Genomic DNA, 24,748 nt, shown 5'->3' with positions numbered 1-24,748 from the left:
CCTTTGGCTTACAGTTCTGATGCAGATGAGTCTGTTAAACCTTAGTCTCCTTTCGAGCAACTGTCCTCTGGGGTCACAATTTCTAGGATAACAGAATTCTTAACTGGGGTTCTTCTCAAGTGTTGGATGTTTAGAGAAGTTATGAGTTGCTTCAGACGGATACTCCTAAACCATCAGCAGTTCCTCCTGCGTTGGCTGCCTTATTAGATACTTTCACTGCTGCTTCCAAGTGTCCTGATTCTCAGCCTCCTGCTCCTAAGAAACCTGATGGGTTCTATAAGGTTCTTGAGGATTGTCTATTTTTATTCAGATGTCCTTCTGCTGACCCTACTGTGATGTCAGTTTCTTCTGATAAACCTTCTAACCACCCTGTTCCAAACTTCCACCTTCTGATAAGGATAGCAGGGGATTGGAGAGGACTGGCAAGAAAGCTTACTCACTCTGCTTCTACTTTGACCTTTAGGTGTATTAATTACCAGACCCACATGACCAGGTATGCTCAGGCTTGTCATGTTATATCTTCCCTCCCGGCCTTATCTTTTTTTAGGTTCTGCTTCTCAAGTGACTCGCCATTCTATTAAGTGCAGCTCTAAGGCCATGGCTTTTGGGTCCATCATGAGATGTTATTCTCGGCTTCATCTCCAGTCTGTTCCTGAGGACATTAAGGCCAAGTTGTTGGATGCTCCTTTGGCTAATACTCATCTTTTTTGGGGACTGCTGCTGCTGACTTGTTTAAGTCTCTTCAAGAGAAAGGCAAAGCCTTGCAGGACCTTAAACATATTTCTCGCTCTCCTATCCATAAATTCCAGAGGAATTATCCTTCTAGATCTGCTTTTATTCGCAGGCAACCCCGCCAGTCTCTATGGGCAGGAAGGGTGGGATATGGACACTCTCTGCTATGGCTTCTCAGATTGTGGCCCAGAAGCCTCCCTTATCTGATACGCCTGCTTCTCTTAGACAATTTGCCTCCCTGCCCCACCTTTAGAACATGTTCCTCTGTCCCTTTGTCTCTCTCTATCTTCCAAATTGGTGTCTCAGCACTTCAGACTCCTGGGATCTATCATCCGTCAGGCTTACTTCATGGTATGGAAATCTCTCGCTCCTTTTTCTGGATTCTTCAATCTCCTCTAAAGAAACTTCCTCATTTCTTGAAGGTTCTAGAGTCCTTGCTGAACCATGGGACCCATTTGACCCCCCCCCCCCTTCCCAAGTGGGATGGGGTTTTTATTCCAGGATATTCCTGGTTTCTCAGAAGGAGGGCACTTGGAGACCCATTTTCAATACTCTCTCAGCTCAACACCTTTCTTGAGATCCCTTCCTTTTGGATGCTTACTCTTCAAACTCTGCTTCTCTTTTATTACCCCTAGCTTTTATGGTGTCCTTGGCTGTGAAAGATGCTTACCTTTATATCCTTACTTACCCTGTTCATGGGAAGTTTTTACATTTCTCTGAGCCTTCCTCTCATTTTCAGTTCTCTTCTTTGCCCTTTGGCCTCTCTACTGCCCAAAAGCTATTCATAAAATGACTAGCTCCTGTGACAGTCTTCTGCAGGCTTCAAGGCATTCAGATTTTTCCCTATATAGACAACCTGTTGTTTCAGGCGCCTTTTCCCAGTCGACTGCTGCAGGATCTGCAGTTCACTCTCTCTCTCTCCTTCAAAGTCTGGGATTTGCTATCAACTTCCAGAAGTCCATCCTGACTCCCTCTCAGGACCGTGTGTGTCTGGGATTGCAGGATTCAGATGGTGCCAATGTTGGCCTCTCTTCTGTCTCCAAAAGTATTGTCATTGACAGCCTTCTTTCAGTCTCTTTTTCCACTGACTGCCATACCAGCTAGGTAGTTTCTTTGGGCCCTGGGATCCATAACCTCTTCTATTCCAATGCTTTCTCTTGCCAGAATGCATATGCGGAAACCTCAATTGTGCCGTTGGTTTGGCTGTAGCATAGTCACCCTACAACTTTCAATGTACCTCTCTCCTTCCCTGTCTCAAGAGGGAATTTGAGTGGTGGATTTGACAATTTCTCTGAACCCAGGCCGGCTGTTTCAGCCTCCAGTCCCTTCTCAAAAGCTGCTCACCAATGCCTTGGACACAGGGTGGGGGGCATCTCTTGGTCATCTGAAAGTTTAGGGTCTTTGGGCTCCAAATCAGAAATCAGACCATATCAAAGAGATGAGGGTTCTGATTCCGGCCCTTCAGGCTTTTCATCCCTTGAAGGTGTACACAGTCACTACAGTGATGTGTGGTATGGCAACATGCAGGGGGGCGCGAAATCTTACCTTTGCTGCAGAATGGAGTTACAGGCTTGGGAAGTGGCTGCCAGCTGTCAGTTAACTCTTCAGGCAGTATACATTCCTTCAGTGCACCATCTTGTGGCAGACACACTGAGCAGGTCCAAAACACAGGCTCACGGATGGAGGCTTCACAGAGGCGTGCGTTTCTGGACATTGTCCACCAGTGAGGGTATTCCTCAGATAGATCTTTTTGCCTCCCCTCTGAACAGTCAGTTTCCTCTCTTCTGTTCCACAGTACCATACCATCAGGCCTGGAAAATAGATGACCTACCCTTTCCATCGAAGGGGAGGTTTCTTTATGCTTTCCCTCCTCTTTCTCTGCTTCCAAGAATCCTGCAGAAGATTCAGCTGGATTCTCCAAAAATCTTGCTAGTGACTCCCTTTTGGCCAAGAGAGCACTGGCTCACCCTCTTAATTCATCTGGCCAGGGGCAATCATCACAAGTTACCTCACCGGTTGGATCTCCTCACATAGGCTAAGGTTCTCTTATCCATCCTCACTTGTCCACTCTACAACTAACATTGTGGGCAATATGGTTTTGATCCCTTTCAGGCACCTCTTTTCTGAGGACATGCTCAGGGTTTTACAGGAGGCAAGGAAATCCTCAACCAGAAAATCTTACATGTCTAAATGGAAAAGTTTTTTGTCTGGTGCAATGCTTGTAACCAGGACCCTTTTTCAGTGGGAGTCCCTCTGGTCATCTCATTTGTGTGAGTTGCTCCAGTCTGGCTTAGCCTATTCTTCCATGAAGGCACATTTGTCAGCCATTTTTGCTAGTCTGCCCTTGACTCCTCCTTTGACTTCTCATTTTGAGGTCAAGCAATTTCTTAAAGGCATCCTGCACATTAGGCCTCCAAGAAAATCTATTCCTTCTCCTTGGGCCATTAATTTTATTTTGGAAAAATTGACTTAGGATCCTTTTGAGTCTGCAAATTCTGCTTCTTTGCAGCACTGTACCCGGAAGACAGTTTTGTTGCTGGCTCTTACTTCTGCTCAGAAGGTTTCTGAGCTCCAGGACCTTATGGCCATGCATCCTTTTTTGTTGCTCATAGGAACAGGGTTTCCCCTTCGTACTAATACTTCTTTTATGCCCAAAGTGGTAAAATTAGTGGTCTTTAAATCAGTCAGTACAACTCTCTTCCTTTTTCTCTTCTCCTCAGTCTGCTACTGAGAGGATCCTGCAAACCTTGGATTTGCACAGACAGTCCAGGTACTATTTAGATAAAATTAGGGCCATCTGCAAGTCTGATCACCTTTTTGTTTCCTTTCATCACAGGTCTTTGGGTTTGACTGTGCATACCATTTCCTCCTGTATATCGAAGACCGTTTCTTTTTCTTATTCTTTTCATGGCAAGTCTCCATCTGTTTCTGTTTGAGCTCATTCTACTACAGCTGTTGCCTTCTCTCTAGTAGACGACATGAAAATACCATTTTGTGTAGAAAAACTCAAGAAAAGAGTAGGGGTTCCTAAAGGGGTGCTTAGCTGTCTTTAAAGAAGTTCTGAGGAAATTTTATGCCCTTATGTCCCTTAAATATTAGCATGTAGTCATCTGCATAAGTCTAAGGACAGGAGTACAGTGTTGAGAAGATGATGTGCCTAAGCTTTGGCAGACTGGCCAGTAAGGATATGTCCATCAGTGAGCATTACTACAACAGTGATATAATGATCAACTCTAAAATCAGCAATTTGTTTAACTGTTGGCTACACACTAAAGTGCGATAGCCTTTTCTGATTGTTTGCAGTCGTTTAAAGCTGTTTTAAGTGTATTTTTTACCGTTTTTGCCTTATCTTTTCAAAAACAAAAAAACAACAACAAAAAAATTCCTCGTTTCCTGCCTAAGTTAGTATACTCCAGTTTTCAGGCTAGTGCTGAATTCAGGGCTGTGATGCTAGTTTCTGAGTTGCCCATACCTTAGTTGGATAGAAGGAAGTTTCTCTGTTCACCTGTGAGAGAGGGGAGCTTTGAGCAGCCTATCTGTCCCTGGAGGAGTGGTTCCAGCCCAGAAGTTAGTAGTTTATTGGCCATTTTTGGGATAATTTCTCTCTCTTCATTTCCCTACTATAAAAACAGCCTTTGCACGGTTTAGCTCGCCAGGCGGTGCCAGTTAGTGACGGTTAAATTATTCCCAGCTCCACTAAGTCTCCTCTTCAGTTTTTCCCTTGAAACTAGTCTAACTCTCAACCTAAGCACTCAAAAAGCAACCTTAAGACCAGCACTTGCTCAGACCTAACAGCAAGCACTAATATACCCTGACACTTGACTGCCCAGCAGGGCAAGGCTCTTTATTCACCCCTCACCAACCAAGCGACTAAGCAGCTCACCCTACTATTCAGGCATGACCAAAGGGCAATTTCAGGTGTACTCGCCAGTCCAGCTGGTGAATCTGGGTATCCTGTTACAACTGCCTCATGTACACAGACAACCCTCTCCTCCTACCACAAAACACTAACATATGTGAGAGTTGCAATTATACAGCCAAACTGGAAGCTAAGCTGTCTCCACCCAAGACTGGAACAGACAGTCAAGAGGAGAAGGTTAACACTTGCACCACACCTCCAGCCACACATACACCTACTAAAACAGCACTGGCAAAAAATACATAAATACACAAAATCATACTTGGAGGCTCTAAATAAAAACCTGCAAGAGCATCAGAGACTTCCAAAGCAGACACCCAAATAACCTGCACCTCCCGTCACAAACCAGACAACACACAAAACACAATCAGTGTGCCGCACAATCACAGCCCTTAAGGTGAAATAACATACCTAACGCAGTAGTAATAGGTGACTCTATAGTCAAGCACACTGACGTCCCACTCTCTAGGGTGGACAAGCAGAAGGTTACGGTTAGCTGCCTGTTGGGAGCCAGAATCAGCCACATAACACAAGCACTCAGATCACTTCAGAACAAGTACAAATATGACTCTGTCATTGTTCATGTTGGTGTGAATGACTTGAGACGTACCTCCCTGGACTACATGAAGAGAGACATGGAAGAGCTCTCTGATCATGTAGTCCAGGCTGGTAAAAAAATGATCAATTTCAACAACTGGCTAAGCTTCTGGTGTCATTCAAAGGGGATCCAGTGACTGTCAGCCTGGGAAGACATGCTCAACAAGCCGCACTGCTTCGCAAGAGACTGTTTGCACCAGTCACCCCTAGGCTTTCGAATACTGGCCAAGACTCTTGCTGCTCCTATAGTGCCTTTTTTAGGCATGGCTCAAAAGTCAAACCCACCACCGTAAACAGCACGATTAACAAAAAACTGAGGGTTATGCTACTCAATGCCAGGAGTTTGAATCTCAAAATGCACACGCATAAAGCACTCCTCAGTATAGAGAACTTCGACATCTGTGCAGTAACTGAAACCTGGTTCAAGGCTCCAGAGAGCATCCCAGCTCTACCAGGCTACAAACTCATACCACACGTTTCGGCCACAGAATACGGACCGAAACACAAAGGGGGGGGGGTGTATCCATATTCATCAAGGATACCTACACTTCCAGGTTAGTAGTGCAGCATGAAACCTCTGAGATCATCCATGTGCAACTAACATCGGGCAAATCTGCAATGCAAATTGTGGCCTGCTACAGATCATCCTCCATGACCCAGGACCACCACTCCATCTTTCTGGAGACACTGGAAAACATGAAGGTCCTACCGAACACCCTGATATTGGGCGATTTAAATTACCCTACCATTCACTGGGAAAACTAATAAAGTACAAACTCCCAGGCCCAGCGCTTCCTGGAATTCATCAACTCAAACTCCTTGGAACAGTTGGTAAACTTCCCTACCAGTGGTGAAAACATACTGGACCTGGTCATCACCAACATGGGCAACAGGCATTCCACACTGGAGGTCAACCCGTCACTGGTTAGATCAGACCATAAACTAATCACTCTGGATGTCCACACCCCACCACCACCCCCAACTAAGGGAACCACAGTAAAAAAAACTTTCTAAAGCAAATTTCACCTTACTTAAGACAGAGGTGGTAAGTTTCACAGTCCCCATGCTAAAGGACAATTCTGCCCAAGATGCAGAAACCTTTACAAATGCACTCTATGAGCACCAACAAGGATGCATGGATCATGCCCTCCCTAGCAAAACCAAGACTCACTCCTCTACGAGAAGGAAACCAGTTTGGTGGACCACTGCCATAAACAGGCAATACACAATAGGAGGAGGAAACTAGTTTAGAAAAAAAGCAAATCCTAAGAAGGAAAGACATCCCTGATCAGTATCAGTAAGAAACTAAGGTCCCTCACAAAATTATCCAAGGCTAACTTCGAAAGAAAAATAGCCAGGTATTCAAAAGATAACCACAAAGCCTTCTTTAGCTATGTTAAGAATCTTAAGTGGCAACTCGCAGATATGTACTGAACTAGTGCAAAATAGCACAAAATATACTGAACCTACTGATATTGCCAACATACTGGCAGATACATTCAGTGCAAACTTCACCCCCCCCCAAAAGGACCCCCAACAATACTAGAAAAGTGTAGTGTCCTGGAAATCACAGACACACAGGTGAAAACAGCCCTTTCAAAAGCCAAAAACACAGTGTCAATGGGGCCAGATGGTGGCCCAGGCTGCGTCTTGCACGAACTACAGAATGAACTAACACCCCACCTAAACATGCTGTTTAACCTCAGCCTCTCCACAGGCTACGTGCCCATAGAATGGCACACAGCAACGGTTATTCCTCTCCACAAAGGAGGGGCCACAACACACAGCTGTGTACACTTACCATAAATGTAGATGTTCGAGTGTATTCACTGTTGCAGTCATTACATTTGGTTAATCTGCTGGCAGGTTGCCATCGGTCAGCCTGATTAACAAAGTCTTGGGTTCTGCGTTGGTTGCTGTCCCTTCTTCCATGACGTCAGGTCGTTAGGGTTATAAAACATGCAGCCGACGTAATTACATCAGTTTTTCTTTCCCCAGATGTCAGGTGCCCCCCGAATGGGAAGCAAATAAAATTAAAAACACAAAGATATACCTCCAACCAAAAGCAAATACACCAAAAAGGCTTTTAAGCATAGTAACAGAAAGAAGAGGTATAGTCAGAGAAAAACAGGGGGCTGAAGGGAGGGTAACCATGACTGCAACAGTGAATACACTCGAAAATCTACATTTATGGTAAGTGTACACAACTGTACTATGTTCTTTATGTTTCACTCTTGCAGGCATTACATTTAGGTAGATTCCCAAAGCTATGGTTTTGAGGAGGAATACATACAGCATTAGGACAAGCTATAAGGCCCTGTAAGACAGCAGTGGCAAAGCTAGCTCTGGATTTAGAGAAAATTGGTAAATGATAATGATTGGTGAAAGTATGTACAGAACTCCAGGTAGCAGCTTCTAGAATATATCTGGTAGGGACACCTCTGAGAAAGGCTGCAGAAGTAGATGCCGCCCTGGTGGAGTGAGATCTGATCCCCTGGGGGATAGGTTTTCCATGGTGTTTATAGCATAAATGAATGCAATGGCTTATCCATTTAGAAATGGTTTGTTTTGAAATAACCTTCCCCTCTGCCCCAGCAGCAAATGCTACTAGCAATTGATCAGATTTTCTTCAAAATTTAGTTCTGTCCAAGTAGAATTTAAGTTGTCTGTGCACGTCCAAGGAATGCAGAATCCGTTCCCCTTTGTTCTGTGAATTGGGAAAGAAGGTTGGCAAATGAAGGGACTGATTAAGGGCCACAGTGGAAACCACCTTGGGCATGAAGGATGGATTGGTCCTCAGAGATACCCTGTCCGCATGAAAAATTATGAAAGGCTCCACTGCCATAAAGGCCTGTAATTCAGACATCCTTCTAGCTGAAGTGATTGCTAAAATGAAAGCTGTTTTCCAAGAAAGAAATTTTAAGTCTGCAGTAGCAGCAGGCTCGAAAGGAGGTAGAGTTTCTCCAAAACAAAGTTAAGGCCTCAGGCAGGGGTAGGAGCTCTCCTCGGTGTTCTCAAGTTCTTTGCCCATCTGAGATACTGCTTGAGCAGGGGATGAGAAAATATGGGTGTTTGTGTTGTAGTGAGCTGAAACAGCTGAAGTGTGGATTTTAATAGAGAAAAAAAGACAGGCCCTTGTGAAGCATCTCAGTTAAGTATTGCAAAATCTGAGGTAAATTGGGCGCTGCTGTGCTCATCCCTAAAGACTGGTTCCAGGCACAGAATCTTTTCCATTTGTCAGCATAAGATTTTCTAGTACTAGGTCTTCTCGCCTCCAAGATGACATCCATCACAGGTTTGCTGAGGGATGCTAAGGGTGAATTTAAGTGATTAGCCAAGCTGCAAGGTTCAATGTTGGAAGCTGATGGTGCAGAATTTGGTTCTCCTGCTGAGACAGCAAGGAAGGTGTCTGTGGCAGGTGCCATGGGGATATTTGTGACACACTGCGCAGGAGCGGGTACCAGTGTTGGTGTGGCCAGTATGGAGCAATCAAAATCATTCTTGGTTTGTCCTGTTTGACTTTTAGCAGAACTTTGCAGAGTAGAGGCAGAGGGGGAAAGGTGTAGAGTGATAGGCTTTTTGAGCTGAAGGACAGAGCATCCACTTTCCAGGCTTTTTTGTGGGGAGTCCTTGTGCAAAATTTGTCCAACTGGTAATTCTGGGGGGAGGCAAATATATCTATGTCTGGGCTCCCCCATTTGCTTGCCAACATGTTGAAAATCTGTGGTTCTAGTTTCCACTCGTGTGGCTCCATGAGATTTCTGCCTAGTCCATCTGCCAGTGAATTCAATTTTCCTGGCAGGAATTGAGCATGTAGGTGCACTTGGTAGCTCATGGCCGTGTTCTACAATGCCACGGCTAGTCTGCAGATGGGGTAGGAATGTGTACCCCCCCCCGCTTGTTTATGTACCACATACCCATAGTGTTGTCCGTCTTTACCATTAGTTGTCCTGGAAGAATGTAGTCCTTGAAGGCTGTCAGAGCATTCTGTACAGCTAACTTTTCATTTTGATTGATATGTAGGTGAATTTGATTTGGGTTCCATTTGCCCCAAATGCACTTCCCTGCCAGGTGAGCCCCCCATGCATAATCTGATGCATCTGTAGTTATGGTTTGGACGGCAGGGGTAGTGTGAATGGCAGTCCCTTGTTTTGGTGGCAGGCCTGTTCCCACCATAGGAACTCCATGCGTAGGCAAGGTATGATAGGAATCATTGTTTCCAGGCTGTGACAATGCTGACTCCATAGACTTTTTAAGTACCACTGTAGTTTCTCATATGCATTCTTGCATATGGAATTAGAAGAATGCAGGAGGCCATGAACCCCAAAGCTTGCAGTATTTGTCTTGCAGATAGCAGGGTTTTTGTGGCCACTTGCTTGAAGTAAGTTACCAAATGAATTTGCTTCTCTGGCATGAGGAAAGCCATCTGGGCAGTTGTATTCAAGCTTGCACCCAGGAATGTAATCTGTTGAGAGGGTACCAGTTGTGATTTATTTTCGTTTATGGTGTACCTCAGACAAGTTAGAACCTTTTTTTTTTTTTACAAACGCCAGATGATTTAGAAGAATGCCCTGGTTTTCTGCCTGGATTAGACAATTGTCCAGGTATGGATATATTTGAGTATTTCTTTGCCTGCAAAATGGAATTATTGGAGCCAGGCAATTTGTGAATACCCTGGGCGCAGTAGACAAGCCAAAGGGCAGTGCAGAGAACTGATAATGCAAGTAGCCTGCTTTGAAGCGTAGGTATCTTCTGCAAGATTCCCTGATTGGGATGTGCAGGTATGCTTCTTTTAAATCTAGAGTTGCCAACCAGGCATCTTTGCCTAGCATAGGAAGTAACTGGTGAAGAGTCAGCATCTTGAATTTTGGAATGTCCAGAAAGGTGTTTAGAGTAGAAAGATACAAAATTGGACGCCATGATTTGTCTTTTCTGAGTACCAGGAAAAGCTTGGAATAGAAACCTTGTCCCTTTTCCTGTTCTGGTACTGGTTGAATAGCCCCATGTTTAAGAGGGAAAGTACTTGTTTTTGAGCCGCTGCCCACTGATTTGGGCGCAGGTCTGGCCACCCGTTTAATGTTGGTAACGTGTGGAAATGAAATCTGTATCCCTGGGACACTACATTTAAAACCCATTTGTCCTGGGTTATGAGTTCCCAGTTTTTTGCATGAAGAGCAATCTTTCCCCCCAAAGGGGGAAAGTGCTTGGTAATGTTAAAGGAAAGTCATTGAGACCGTTTACCATAGGAGGGTGTCTTGTTATTTCCAGATTTGGAAGTGGAGGCCCCCCCCATTGCTTAGTTATGAGAGTCCCCTGGGACTGAAACCTGGTGCTTTTGGTGTGTATGGACTTGGCTTGAGAGGATCTGGAAGGAGCTGGAAAGGACCAATTCTTAGTAGGCCAGTGCCTACTAAATCTTAGAGGTTGCACTTGTAAGAAATCTTTTCCAGTTTGCATACATTTAGCTTTATCTTCCATCTTTTTTAAAATGTCTTCAGCCTTATTGCCAAACAGGCGGTCCTGATTTAAAGGAGCATCTAACAATTTTGCTTTAACATGATCAGGCAGAGATTGCTCCTTAAGCCAAGCATGCCTTCTAAGCACAGACCCAGTAACAGCAGCCCTGCAAGAGGCCTCTAAAGAATCAAAACCACATTGCAAAGTATGTTTTCCAGCTTGTTCAGCAGAATGCAATAAATCCTTTAAATCTTTATTTTCCCCACAGTCAGAAATCAACATCATTTTCTGTTTAAGTAGTCCAATAACATGCTGTTGATATTTTAACATATGAAATTGGCAGTTTAAAGCCCTGATTGCCAAGGTTGCAGAAGTATAAATCTTTTTTCCCCATCTATCCAGCGCCCTGGAGTCTATATTTGAAGGGGTAGGATTTTTAGCAGTAGAAGCCTTAATGCCCTTACGCCCCTGAGAAATAGTTTCAGGATCTGCAACAGGATTTTTGAAAAGGAACTTGTGGGACTCAGGAACCCTGTAGTATCTGTCAGGTTTAACTAGGCGCTGGATGCAGGGAATCAGGGGCCATACTGGATTCAGAAAACACATCAACAATGTCTAGTACAGGAGGTATAGCCAAAGGTCTATGCAGAGGTAAAAGAAGAAAATCCCTAAGCCTCTTTTTTGAATCAGAGAATTCCTGACTTTCCCAGTGGAAATGCTCCCTTAAGGTATGTAAAGTTTCACCAAAAGAAAAATCCTCAGGGGGGGAAGCAGAGGGAATGGAATCCTCTGCATCAGAATCCTCATAAGTAGGCATGGACAAATCCAGGTCATTAGAAGAGTCAGAAGAAACAGAGTCCTAATCAGAAGATTCACAAGTCAAGCTCAGCCCTAGGCCTCTTAGAAGTGTGTGTGTGTGTGTGTGTGTGTGGGGGGGGGGGGTTGACTACCCCTGATTAGAGTAATTAGATCTTCAGCAATTTTGATCATTTGTTTTTTAAGGATAGGGGCCTGAACATGTAGCCTGGGCGTCGCTTTTTTCGACATAGATCGAGATTTCGGCCTTAGTATTGAAGGTGGAGTTGGTTTAATATGCAAGTCTGTAGACGTGAATACACCCTCAGAAGCCGGTGCCTGCACAGCGGCTCCAGATCCATCCAAGGTAGAGGCATCCGTGTGTTCCATAGGTGAAGTATCTCACGGCATACCGGACTCCGAATGGGTCTCAGTAGAAGCCTGCGAGTCAGATGTAGCGGGTATCAGCGGCTGCGAAAGCGCCTGATTGAGTATCGGCGAACTGGCGACTGGCTTAGGAGAAGTCTCATCGGCAGTTTTGGACCTCGACGGCCTGTCTTTATCTTTGTGTTTTTTCAAAATCCCGGTAGTCGGATGGCTAACTGACATCATTTCTGGATAATTAAACCAAGAACAGAAATATTTAGAGGCAAAAATGTACCGACGATGGATAGTGCGCCGATTAAATAAAGCACAAAACCGACAGCAAGGTACGTTGTGGTCAGGGTCTAGGCAAGGAATACAGTACAGATGAAAATCTTTATGAGGTATTTGCTTTCCACAAGTAATGCAATTATTAACTTTTACTGACATCGGTACGGAGCAAGAAACAGTTTCCTCAACAGGGTACTTAACTTTAAGTTGAAGACTTCGGTTCTGAAACTCGAAAACGAAAATTTCAGGAGTTGGCCGACCGGCACTTGCGAACTGCTTCTGCTTCGGGCACTGCACGGCAAGAAAGATTGATGTAATGATGTCGGCTGCATGTTTTATACCCCTGACGACCTGACGTCATGGAAGAAGGGACAGCAACCGGCCTTGGGACCCAAGACTTTGTTAATCAGGCCGACTGAGAGCAACCTGCCAGTAGATTACCCAAATGTAATGACTGCAACAGTGAAACACGAAGAACATCTGACCCTGGTAACTATCGCCCCATAAGCCTGACTAGCCTGGTCTGCAAGGCTATGGAGCGCATCATCATGGAAATCATTAACAAAGACACTGGGAACCTCCAAACACTTGACCCAACCCAGTTCGCCTTTGTTAAGGGCAGATCATGCCTACTAAATCTGGTTGACTTCTTTGAGACAGTCACCAAGGCCATAGAGGAGGGAAAGGTGGTTCACACAGCCTACCTTGACCTCGCCAAGGCTTTCAACACCATTACCCACTCTGGTATTACAGACAAACTCACCAGCCTGAACATAAACCCCTACGTCACGAGATGGGTTGCCAACTGGCTTACAGACAGAACTCGCACGGTAAGAATAGCGGGCTCCAGGTCCGACTCTAAACCAGTCACAAGTGGTGTCCTGTAAGGCTCGGTCCTGGGACCCCTACTGTTAGTCTGTACTTCTGAGAAGTAAATGCCGAACACAGGAGGACTATGGCTAACCAAGTTTGCCGATGACTGCAAGCTGGGGAGCCATAACTGACTCTCCAGCTGACACGGACATCCTCCAAAAGGGCCTGAGACGGACACCTGGTGTCAAAGTCATGGCCTCAAGCTAAATGCCAAAAAATGCATAGTCATCCCGTTTGGGAAAAACAAAACACCCACGAATTACCACATAGATGGCAGCCCCCTTAATACAGAAGAGGTAATAAGAGATCTGGGGACCCAGGTAGATAGTAATCTCTCCTTTGACAATCGTCTTGCCAAAGTAGTTAGGAAAACCTTCTATGTGGTCCATCTAATTACTAAAGGGTTTGCATCTAGAAATAAAGAGGTTATAGTGCCCCTCTACTCATCAGACCCATCACAGAGTACAATGCCCCATTTGGGATGTACCTCATAAGACACTTCCAACAGCTGGAAAGACCACAAAAGTACCTCACCAAGAGGACTACAGGCCTCAAACGTATGTCCTATGCAGCCCGACTGAAAAAACTCCGGCTGTACTCAGTGGCATATCGCTTACTCAGAGGTGATCTCTGCCTGACTTACAAAGCCATGTCCAACTCAGAATTGATGGACATGCTCCACCTAAAGAAATCCAAGTCACTGCGAGCCATGCTCTCTAGTGAGCTAAACCTTGACACAATAAATAGAACATGCTAGAGGGATAGATGCCTGTCACAGAGATTCCCCATGCTTTGGAACAAAATTCCAAACTACATTAGGCAGTGCCCCTCACTAACACTCTTCAAGAGAAACCTTGACGAGTGGATGGGTAACAGAAAATACACCCCTGGGATCACTTCACTGGCTCTGCTTGACAAAGGATCAGTTAATTAATCAATGGGGCAGCGAAAGCCGACACACTCTAGCTAAGCTTATAAATGCCCTCGGGCAGATAGCCTAGTACCTACCTATGAACTTTTGGGAAGAAAGGTGGGTTTATCTTAAAGAGCACCTTATCGTAAACCAAGGCACGGTCCCCCTACATAAGGGCTTAAAGTTTCAAGATCCAACTCGTGAAGGTGATGGTTACTAGTGGGCTCAAACAGCAGACAGGTAAGCATGCCAACCATAAAATTCAAGTACCATGGAAGGGAGAGACATGGAGATGTATCACTACTTTAAGGCACTGAATGACCAGACAGTCCAAAGCCATAAATCCTGCCCTCCACAAGGTCATGATAGGCAGGAATAGCTAATACATTTACCTAAACTGTGGATTAACTGAGGCCCAAGCTATACAAGTGTTTGACATATGTCAATATCACCATCACCTACAAGCTAAATGAACAAAGTGGCAGAGGGTAACACTTTGCTCAAATTAACAAGTTTCTACTGGGAGGTATAGGTCTGCAGTCAAAAATACTTCTAACAGCTTCAATTACTCTTGAAATTTCACCTGGCAAATAACAGAATCAGGGAATCTACATCAGAAGCTAGATCCTGATGTGGGCTGACTTGTCCCATATATATGGGGGCATCCTTGGCTAAGACCACAATGGTTTCCTGTATTGCTAGAAACTTTCAAGACTAAACTGAAATTGCATCCTTGTCAGTGACAAGGGGTAACAAGAAAATGTTCTGGTCTTTCTTTCTTGTGCATTGCACTGTGGAATGAAAATGGAAGGGAGGGAATGTAAAATGAAACCTTCCATGCATCAAGACAGAGAATAAGTACACTGACACCACCACTTATCAACTGAGAAGTAAGGGAGAACTGCTTTCTTCCAAGTGAGAAAAGTTTTTCTCAAAACTGCTCCATTTCCAGCACACACTGACTAAGCACACACACCTTGAACTTCTAAAACCAGGAAAACAGCTTGGGACATTAACTTGTGTTCACACCCATGGAGATGCCCCTTGTCTATGGCATAAAGTCACCAAGCATTTACAACCCAGCGACTTCCCAAAAATGCAAAAATCTTCATTGCTAGGTCCCCCCTTTCATTTCTACTTTTTAAAATACCTTTATTTAAACATCACCTATGACATAAGTAATCAAATCATATTAACAAGTTCACATTTACAAACATTATATATCACATATAATGTTACATATCATAAGATCAAAGCAACCTTAAATAAATCATTCAATTCTTGCCATCTCTTAAACCTCATTCCTTCTCCAAAATGTTTTGCATGTACTGTACCCACCATTTCTATGTAATTTACTCCTATACTCTTTTCTAAACATCCTATTTAATGTTCTTTTATCTCTATTACAAAATGCACTACTTCCACATATAGTAGGTTTAGATTTTGATGTACGTTTTCTAGTAATTGCCTTTTTAGCAGCCTTCAGAATTAAGATTAACAAGGCCTTACTAGGTCTAGGCAATTCAGATCATGCGTCCCAGCTCAAAAGATCATTTCCTTAGTGATACTCATTTGCTCACCCAGAATTCCTAACAAAGTACTCTGTAGGACATTTTTTTTAAGTCTGCCAACTCATTAAACTCTGAACATATGCTCCCAGGAACCTTTTTCTTCTCCATTACACATAAAATTTATTAGATTAAGCCAGGTGTCAATCTAGACATTCACATATGCAAAAGTAAGAGAAAACGTCTCAGTTCTACATATATTATGATCTGGTCATTTTTACAACCCATTCCCCACCTCAACAACCCAAGATTAAAGTCCATTAACAAACATACTTTTGTCTACATTTTCTTCTTTTTGCACTGTAATGTCTACATTTTAGAATACCAAAAAAGAGCGAAGAGGAAGAAAAAAGGCATCTGTTTACTTTAATAACTTTATCATATACTTCAAATTAAAAAATATTTCACTACAAGAAAAGCAACTGGTATTTATTGTGAAAGTTTCATAAAAATACTGTTAAGAGCAGAAATTGTTTTAGTCACCTTTTTCCTTTTTCTTCCCCTTCCCTCAGAGTTCTTCCAAGCATTAATGACATGACTTGAATCAAATGCTTTTCAGTTCTCCAGAAGTTTAACAAAGTCAGAAGTCTACTCTTTCCATATATTTTTATACAGCCATATTTCACAAATGTGATTGCTGTTTCACATATATTCACTAATTTCAGTGTTGTTGGTCATCTTCTGTTCATCTCTCTCTCTCACCATCTCCCAATTTCAGATTCCAGTTCTATTCCAAGGTACTCCCGATTCTTCTGGTCAGCTCCTGTGTTTTTCTCCGTCTCTCAAGCATTTTCCTTTGGAACAATGTAAGTTGCACTAGCAAAGTCTTTCCGTGTGCTTTATTTTCAGGAAATAAAAAAAAATGAGAAGCAGAGTCCTCGTCTGCTTGATGGTTCACTTTTTGTTGAGCAAACGTTTGCATTTCCTCCTCAGCCTGTTCTACATCAAAATATTACTTTGATCCTCCAGGAAAAAATTCTGGATACAGCAACTGGAGTCTCGCACTTGCCTCTCGACATTCCCTGATTACTAGAACAAAACTGTTTCTCTTCTACCTGGTATACAGAGAATAGTAATTATCCACAAGCACTCTTATCTCCAACTTTGAATACTTTGCCCTTTTGTCACAGTTTTGTCAAGATCAACTCTTTCTGCTGGTAAGTTTACATTTTTACTTATCAAAGTCTTGGCTGCTTACTAGTGGCCAGATTTGGAGCATATGCACAATGTGCCCTTTCAATTAACAATTTTAACAGTTCCTGCTATGGTATACCAGTCCAACTGCTTATTTGTGCTTTCAGAAAATTAACACAGTATTTTCTTTCCAGTTTCTCTGGTACAACAGAAAATCTCAGGTCTTCTACATCTGCTTTCTCTTCTAACTCTTTTTAAACAGTTGAGAAGCTTCATTTTCAGACAGATTTTTCTTCAGGTCAACCTCTGGTTGTTGCAGTTTTATCAGTTAATCTAAATGGCAAGTTAAAGGTTCTTCCATTTTTTCCAGCCTTTTATTTCAGTTGATATACTTCAGTGTTTCATTTATTTTTATCAGCATTGGATACATTTGACTTATTTTACTTTTAGATTAGTGGAATCCATGCTGAAGAATGAAATGTTTCTGCTGAACAGCTGCAGGACTCTGACCATCTCTTCACCTTTTCTAACTCATTTTCTTTCAGGCTCTGTTGGTTTCTTCTTTACTGGCATCCAGGCAGTACTAACTAGCCAGTACCTGAATTTTACTCAAGTTGACAATATCACTTGCTGTTCCTCAGTTTCTGCTTTCACACTGGAAGAGCTAAAGTTAAGCTGTTGATCGGTGTGTAGCCCAATTTCGACTGCAGGGATCAGAGGAATCACTTTTTTTAATGAAGGTAATGGCAGTCTTCCCAATATTTATGGAATATAATGTTTTTTCCCCCGCATACATAACACTGGCTAAGGGAAGCACAAGAATGCAGGCAGACATGTAACTTACTGCCTTCAAGAAATCACTGCTATCCAGTATGTCTTCAGAGTTTCCTGGTCAAAGTAGTAGTTTAGAAGTGCATATGCCGGACAACTAGACATCTTGCCTGCCCTGATATATAGTACTGCATCTCCCAAACTCCCAAAAATGAAGAGGCGTGTGCAGTTCTCCTATGCGAATAAGACAGTTGTTCAGATCGGGGTCTAGGTGAGTCTCCTTTGTTTCTAAGTGGGTAAATGCTGACAGCCAAGCATTTTTGAACACCCTAGGTACAGCAGATAGACCAAAAGACAAAGTAGTAAACTGATCCATTATCTTTCCCACCACAAAACTTGAGAAACTGCCTATGTCCCCTTTGATTGGGAATGCATAGACAGGTGTCCCTTTCATCACCAGGATCATCATTAGAGCACTCTTTATGAGCAGAGGTACAACAGCCTACAAGGTTAGCATTCTGAACTTCTATACTCACAGGAAAGTGCTGCTGTGTGAGCACACTCATGACAATAGATGTTCAAAGTATTAGGATCACTACTGCAGCATCACTCATGGTGAGTTGGAATTAGCCTCAGCAGACACATTCAGACAGACTTCCAGAGCACTGGACTCATCCATCACTCCTCAAGAATAAAACTGGTCTCCATCCATTCCACACTAAGGAAGTCAGCAAGGTAAGTAGTAAAGGGGAGCTGTCTACATCATCCTCAGTTCTTTCCTATGCAGCCACCAAATGCACCTGTGCTGTCTGAAGATACAAAAACTTTCTCAAGCTGCAACTTCAGCTTTTATTCACAAATGTAAAAGAAATTTCAGGATTGTCTTGGTTCCTCAGTTTATTTATTTTTTCTATCAGCAAATCTCTCACTGAAAGACAAGATGGGAAGCCTGCAAATTGCATTCAGAGTGAGATTTATGAAGATTCTCTCATGCATCTGAAAGATTAACTTTTTTCTTCCTCATGCTGACTGCTTTTACTAGGAGATAAGCTGTTTGCAGATGTAAGCAATTAAACGTGAGAGTTCTGAGCACTCGCTGCTGAGAGAAATGCAACATTTAAAAGATGCATTGCCAAGCAGTACAGTGAAAATCAGACTTTGAAGCTATGGGAAGCGAACGTGAAGCTGCAGTGTCCCAGCAGTCTTAATATTTTAATGTACTTAATAGAGCAGTGCACAGCTTAGTTTATTTAAAGGCAGCTGGTATACTTTTTCTTACAGCTAAAATTTAATGTTTACTTAAAACATGTACGCGGACTTTCATATCTGGGAGGGGAATAGAAATAAAAAAAGAACAGAAAGCAATCAGTTTAGTATGGGAAACTGCAACTTTAGTTTACTTTTAGGTGCAGCTGTTAATTTCAGGCAACTACCCCCCATCTGAACAGGTAAACAATTTGTTAAAAATGTACACGGTTTTGTGTGTTTATCATAATCTAAAGGGGATTGGGGGGTTCAAAATGTATTTAGTTTTTTTTTTCTTTGAGTGTTTACATTGAAACAAAAAGTCATGAAAAAAGTGACAGGTTCAAAAGGAGATTACAAGTAGTAATTGTTTAAAAGATCAACCTGCCAAAAATTGGAACGTGCATGTAAGCCAAAAGTTGGAAATACACATTCAAAAGAACTGTCATGTAAAAATAGGTGGGAGTAAAAACTTTCTTTGATAACGGTGATTCTCTACATATGGTCATGGAATGTAAATGGCCTTACAGGTATATGTTAACAAACACAGGGTGCAAATAGCAATGCTGCAGGAGACACATTTGGATAGAAATGAGCATGTGAATTCAACGAAATGGATTTCAAGATGGACATTTAGCAGAATATCAGGGACAAAGGAAAAGGGGTCTAATACTGACTTGCTAGTTGGGCTTCAACAGAGATAGAAGGGGCGGAAGACGATAATGGTAGATTTGCGATAGTAAGTTGCTACTGGCAATGGAGGAGGATTATACTAGCATGCATTTACATTCCATCTAAAACTGCTATTACAGAGCTTAAAAATTTTAGGGAGAAAATCAGCTTGCAGCAGGAATTATTGTTTATGACTGGAACTGCAACTTTGCAATAGTGAGGCTCCATCTGGGAAACTTAGAAAGGAAAACAAATACACAAAAACATTTGGAATGGAAGATGTGAATTCAATAGTAGGAAATCAGACAATTTGCATATTATTATTCCTCAAGGTATAATAACTGGGCTGCAGTGGATAGAATTAATATTTCACAGAAGCATGTGCATTCAGCGGTAGCATTGTCGCCTCACAACAAGAGGTTCTCCCGTTCAATTCTCGGCCGGAGCACCTTCTGTGTGGAGTCTGCATATCCTCCCCGCGGTTAAGGGGTGTTCGAAAGATGTGTGAATGGGCGTGTCTTTGTTGAAGGTTGGGCTAGCATCTTGGCACCATAAAAATTGACTGCCAATCATTAGCGGACCGGAATTTCACTGTGGCGACCCCTAACCAGGAAAAGCCGAAAGAAGATGTGTATTCAATTGAAAGTTTCAACGCACATCCAAAAATGATATCAGATCATGCACAGATAAAGTTAAGATAAAGATAAAGGGTAATGAAATAAAAATGAGACGGGTGCTTTCCTATGTACTTGTTAAGGCAGGCATTTAAGGAATGGGTAGAGAAAATTATTCAAGAGTTATTATGGAACAAAGAAATTTCTTCAGAAGGGATAGTGAGTGTGATGAAATGAAAGTTTAAAATAGGGTAGAAATAAGAGAAAGATATTGGAAAGACAGTAAGAATTATTTCGAGGGCCTACATTGCAGAAAAAGGGGAATCTGGCAGAATAAGAAAAGGAGCAACTGCAATGTGTTAATGGAAAAATGAGTATTTGGATAATAAGCATGAGATTAGAAAGGTAGCTGTTTAGCAACTATTTCTGATAGCAACTCCACAGCACAAAAACTTTTAGAACAATGACAAACAGGAACTAAGAAAGGATTGTCAACAAACCTAGGAATCCTATGACAAGAAAACAACTAGAGATTCTACAGCGGTATTACAGATATTTTTGGAAATTTTAAGAAAATATGTATAAATCAGAAATGTGGAAACCTTGAAAAGGCACTGGAAATATTTATGGAATACTTAATAATGTCAGTGTTAGAGGAAGACAAAGCTTAATGATTTACAGCCAAGACAGGAACAGTATGAGACCAAAACTGTGATGTATAATCAAATCAACATGGAAGTTTCCAGGAATAGATGATACACCTGTAGAAGTTCGGAAACTGGGGTGGTGGTGATAAAAAATCTGGAAGGTTTTGTTTAACAGTATTTTAAGGAGGGAACACCAACATCTTAGGAAAAAAAAATTGGTGGCTGAATTACCCAAAGACAGTAAAGACCCTTTTGTTCCCGCTTCATAATACACCCATTTCAACTTTGAACTATAACTCTAAAGTGCCAAGAGAATTGCAAAGGTGTTGTAAAATTCACATATATGAATCAAGTCCAATTATTCAGTGGAAGATGTTTCTCTCTATCGCTCTTGTTTCAGTGTAGGCACCAGACATGAATTACAGCTCTGAAAGTGGCTGCAGGTTCTTTTTGAAAAGTGACAAGTCTTGAAGGCAAGTTGTGAGGGGGGTTTTGAAGGACGGGAAATGGCCCACCCAGCTCAGGTTTAGTCAGGCTAGTGAACATCTAAGGTTTGGACTCCCTTGGCCTTACTTTGGGGAGTGAGGGGCACCTTAGAAATCTCCAACTGCAGGGGGGATGATGACTTCAAATTTTCAGCCACACGTCACATCAATACCTCCTCACTCTCAGGTAGTTATGAAATGATGGCAACCAGACACCCAAGGAGAGACATTTGGATTGAATGATGGCTGCAGACTCCAGCCTCTGAGGATGTGCCATCTGAGGGTAGGGTGACCTACCAAGGGACAACGCAAAAGGCCACTGTCTGGGTAGGTACCAGGTTTGGAGGCTGCAAAATCACCTTGCAGGACCCTAGGCATTCTCAAGTCCAGGATGGTCTTGGGCCTTTCACTTTACATTTTTTAAGTGGGACAGCTGTAATAGATGAAGCATGCAGCTTTTTCTGGTTCAAACAGTTCAACAGATTTAGCCATCTACAAGATGATCTTCTGGTATAACCTAGCACAAAAGGGAAAACAGGAGACGTCATGCCCCACTTCTAAACGGAATAAATACAGAGTATGACACTCTATATGCAGAATCTGCTTCTTACAAATAATGCAGCTATTAACTTTAGAAACTAACATTTAACCCCAACTCCTGAAAACTCATTAGCTAAAAACAAGCAAAATCCAAAGATAAAAATATATTTTTACCACCAAGAGGTACTTATTTGTACTGTGGAAGCCAAGTCAAACTGAGGATGCTGACAATGACACACAGTCTCTTGTGCTGCAGCAAGAAAGAATTCAAATGGCAAGGGCAGATGTCCCTCTTGTACTACACATGAAACTATGCATATATGGGAGGGAGTCTGACTGGCACAAGATAAAATGGTGAAAAGCTCTGAAGGTCAGGCCAGACATATGGCCTTTTGCAGCACAAGTCCCAAGTAGTATCACTACTGCAAAAGTAAACAGTACAATGAACACCTACTGTCCTGTGTCTGTCTGTACTGTATCAAATACTATGATTGACTGATGTACTATGACTGCACACCTGTTTCCAAGTCAGTAGACTATCACAATATTTGTGAAATGTCTCCTGTCTTTCTACCCCCATCAGACAGGGACTAACTCGACTGGTACCACACATACCTAATCTCCATCATGTCAGAAATGCTACAAACATTACAATCAGAGCCACTGAACTGCTCAACCTTCCAAAACCTCAATGTGCAGCTCCAAAGTGAAGTTTTACAAATGCATGCATACATTTTAAACGCACAAATGCATATCAAACACGTGCAAATTAAAAGAATTTCAGTTAGAAAACGGCAACAAATCTGAGATGTCTATTAAGAACAAGGAATAAAATAAAGGAACAGGTCACAGAAGTCCAATGGCTGTGGGTAGCTTTTAATGGATAGATGCCAACTTTTAACCTGGTGATTACCCTAGTACCTTGCAGTTTGTACTGACATACTGATGGGCATAAATCATCATGGCATTTGGCTCAGACAACATGTACTTCATGAAGTGGTATTCAACTATTGAAAATCATCTCACACATAGTCTTAAGAAAAAACACAATTTAACTGGCTCAACAAATCTGCAGAGTTTCCTATTCAATACACAAAGTATAATTCTGCTTTTTTCCTCTCCTTCACTAGAACTGCCATTCCTAGGTCTACTACATTCTTAGGTCAAATCCAATAATTTGCAACTCTGTCTTTCAAAAATATTCTGTTCCATGTGACTGCAATGATCCCACACAATGAGAGAGATCACTTCTCTAGCATTACTTCACAATTACTCAGTTGAGAGACTTGTTCTTTCCTTTTTACAAATATTCAGTGACCTGCCTTACCTGAGTCTCTGGGTCATCAGAACCCAGACTGGCAGCTCCTAGTTTTACTACCTCTGCCAACCGTGTGATTGTACATACAGAAGACTGTGCAGCTTGAGCTAGTTTTTCTTGGCTTGCTGAAGCATTCTGCACCAACACCTTGGTATCTTCCACTAAGGCTTTTGCAGTCTTCAAGATGTTCTCTCTGCAATGGACATTGACAGGAGGAAGAAGAAAAGAACATGTTACAGTAAATCCCAACAACAAAAAGCAGCACCAGTCTGGTTCTCACTCACCTACATGTTCAAAGTAGTCTAGCCATGAACAAAATGATAAAGAACAAGACAACAGTGTCTCTCTAACTCAGTGGCAGGGTTTACAGCAAAAGCTAGCTCCTTTTCCTCTGTAATACATGGTAAGGAGGCAGTACTGCTCCATACCTTCACTCTCAGCAAGCGGACCACCTCTTCAACTTTCCCCCATCAAGAGTATTACAATGTAAACTAAAATGTCAAATATAACATACCAAATAATGCCACATGCCAAGAATTAAAAAAAAAAAGCACTGGGGAGTAGTCTGACACCCCAGACAGTTACAGAACATTTCAGGAACTGAAGTAACACACAGCACAGAACTGCTATGTGGAATCTGACAGCAGCACAGAACTAGTATGACATCATTCTATAATCAAACATGTTACTTCACTGTGAAAAGCAAAGAAACATTAACCTAAATGGCACCAACAGTACATCAGTCACAAACAAAAAACACTATGAAAAACTAAGCAGTAAAGCAATACTATGAATGGTGCTGTGGTGTATCAGGTGGTACAGTGTCATGGCAATAGTACTATGGTAGTAAACAGCAATGCAATATGGCCAGCAATACAATTCTACAAGCAGAGGCCCCTAACTTGATCACTGCTAAACCAATACATCAGGCAGTAATAAGATACTCTGTGGCAGGACAATTTAAAAGCTGTTTTGCATTGTGCTTAGTGTTACCAAGATGCCATAAGTATGACAAGCATACTGCTGTATGCTGCCACATAACTGGTTGACTTTACTTATTTTGCCAAATGTTAACTGGTATGGCCAAAGGACAAAGTCTCCCTGAAGAATGTTTATAAGGAATAAACAATTAAAAAGATTAGTTATAGAGATACTTACTGAACACTAGACCTCACTAGGCAAAAAGTACAGTTTTGTACCTACCATAAATGTAGATGTTCGAGTGTATACACTGCTTGCAGTCATTACACTTGGGTTATCCTGCCGTCAGGCGGTTCCCCAGTCGGCCTGAGTTCCAAAGTCTTGGTCCGGCATTGGTTGCTGTCGCCTCCTCCCTGACATCAGTGCGGCAGGGGTATACAAGATGCAGCAGACGCCATTTTCTTCAGTTTTTCTCGCCCCAGATGTCATGTGCCCTCAAAAGGGTAGGCAATTCAAATTGCTAATAAAACATACATAATAAAAGCAAACAACTTTCAGCTACCAGCAAATACTCCCCATAGGTAGTAAAGGGTAGAAGACATAGGTACGTACCAGCAAGTAAGAGGGGAAGGAGGGAGGGTAACCTGGACTGCAGCAGTGTATACACTTGAACATCTACATTTATGGTAGGTACAAAACTGTGCTATGTTCGTGTTACACTGCTGCAGTCATTACACATGGGTAGAATCCCAAAGCTGAGGTTGGGTGGCTGGTTCTATAAGGCATTAGGGGGTGGCTATAAGGCCCTGCAGTACTGCAGTGGCGAAGCCAGCTCTGGATTTAGAGTATAGAGGCAGATGGTAATGCTTGGTGAAGGTATGCACAAAACTCCA

General features: G+C 42.4%; 1 protein-coding gene across 1 annotated transcript in view; it reads right to left on the bottom strand.

Annotated features, from left to right (window-relative positions):
• The window catches only part of TLN1 (talin 1), a 3,443,760-nt gene that overhangs the window by 345,652 nt on the left and 3,073,360 nt on the right, over window positions 1–24,748 (bottom strand). The window contains exon 50 of the mRNA XM_044078439.1: window positions 22,944–23,127. Within this exon, the coding sequence (XP_043934374.1) occupies window positions 22,944–23,127 (184 nt within the window). The remainder of the gene's footprint in view (window positions 1–22,943; window positions 23,128–24,748) is intronic.

Source organism: Protopterus annectens, chromosome 1.part1 (assembly GCF_019279795.1).
Source record: "Protopterus annectens isolate FY-2018-M chromosome 1.part1, PAN1.0, whole genome shotgun sequence".
NCBI lineage: Eukaryota > Metazoa > Chordata > Ceratodontiformes > Protopteridae > Protopterus > Protopterus annectens.
This window is presented reverse-complemented; position numbering and strand designations above follow the sequence as displayed.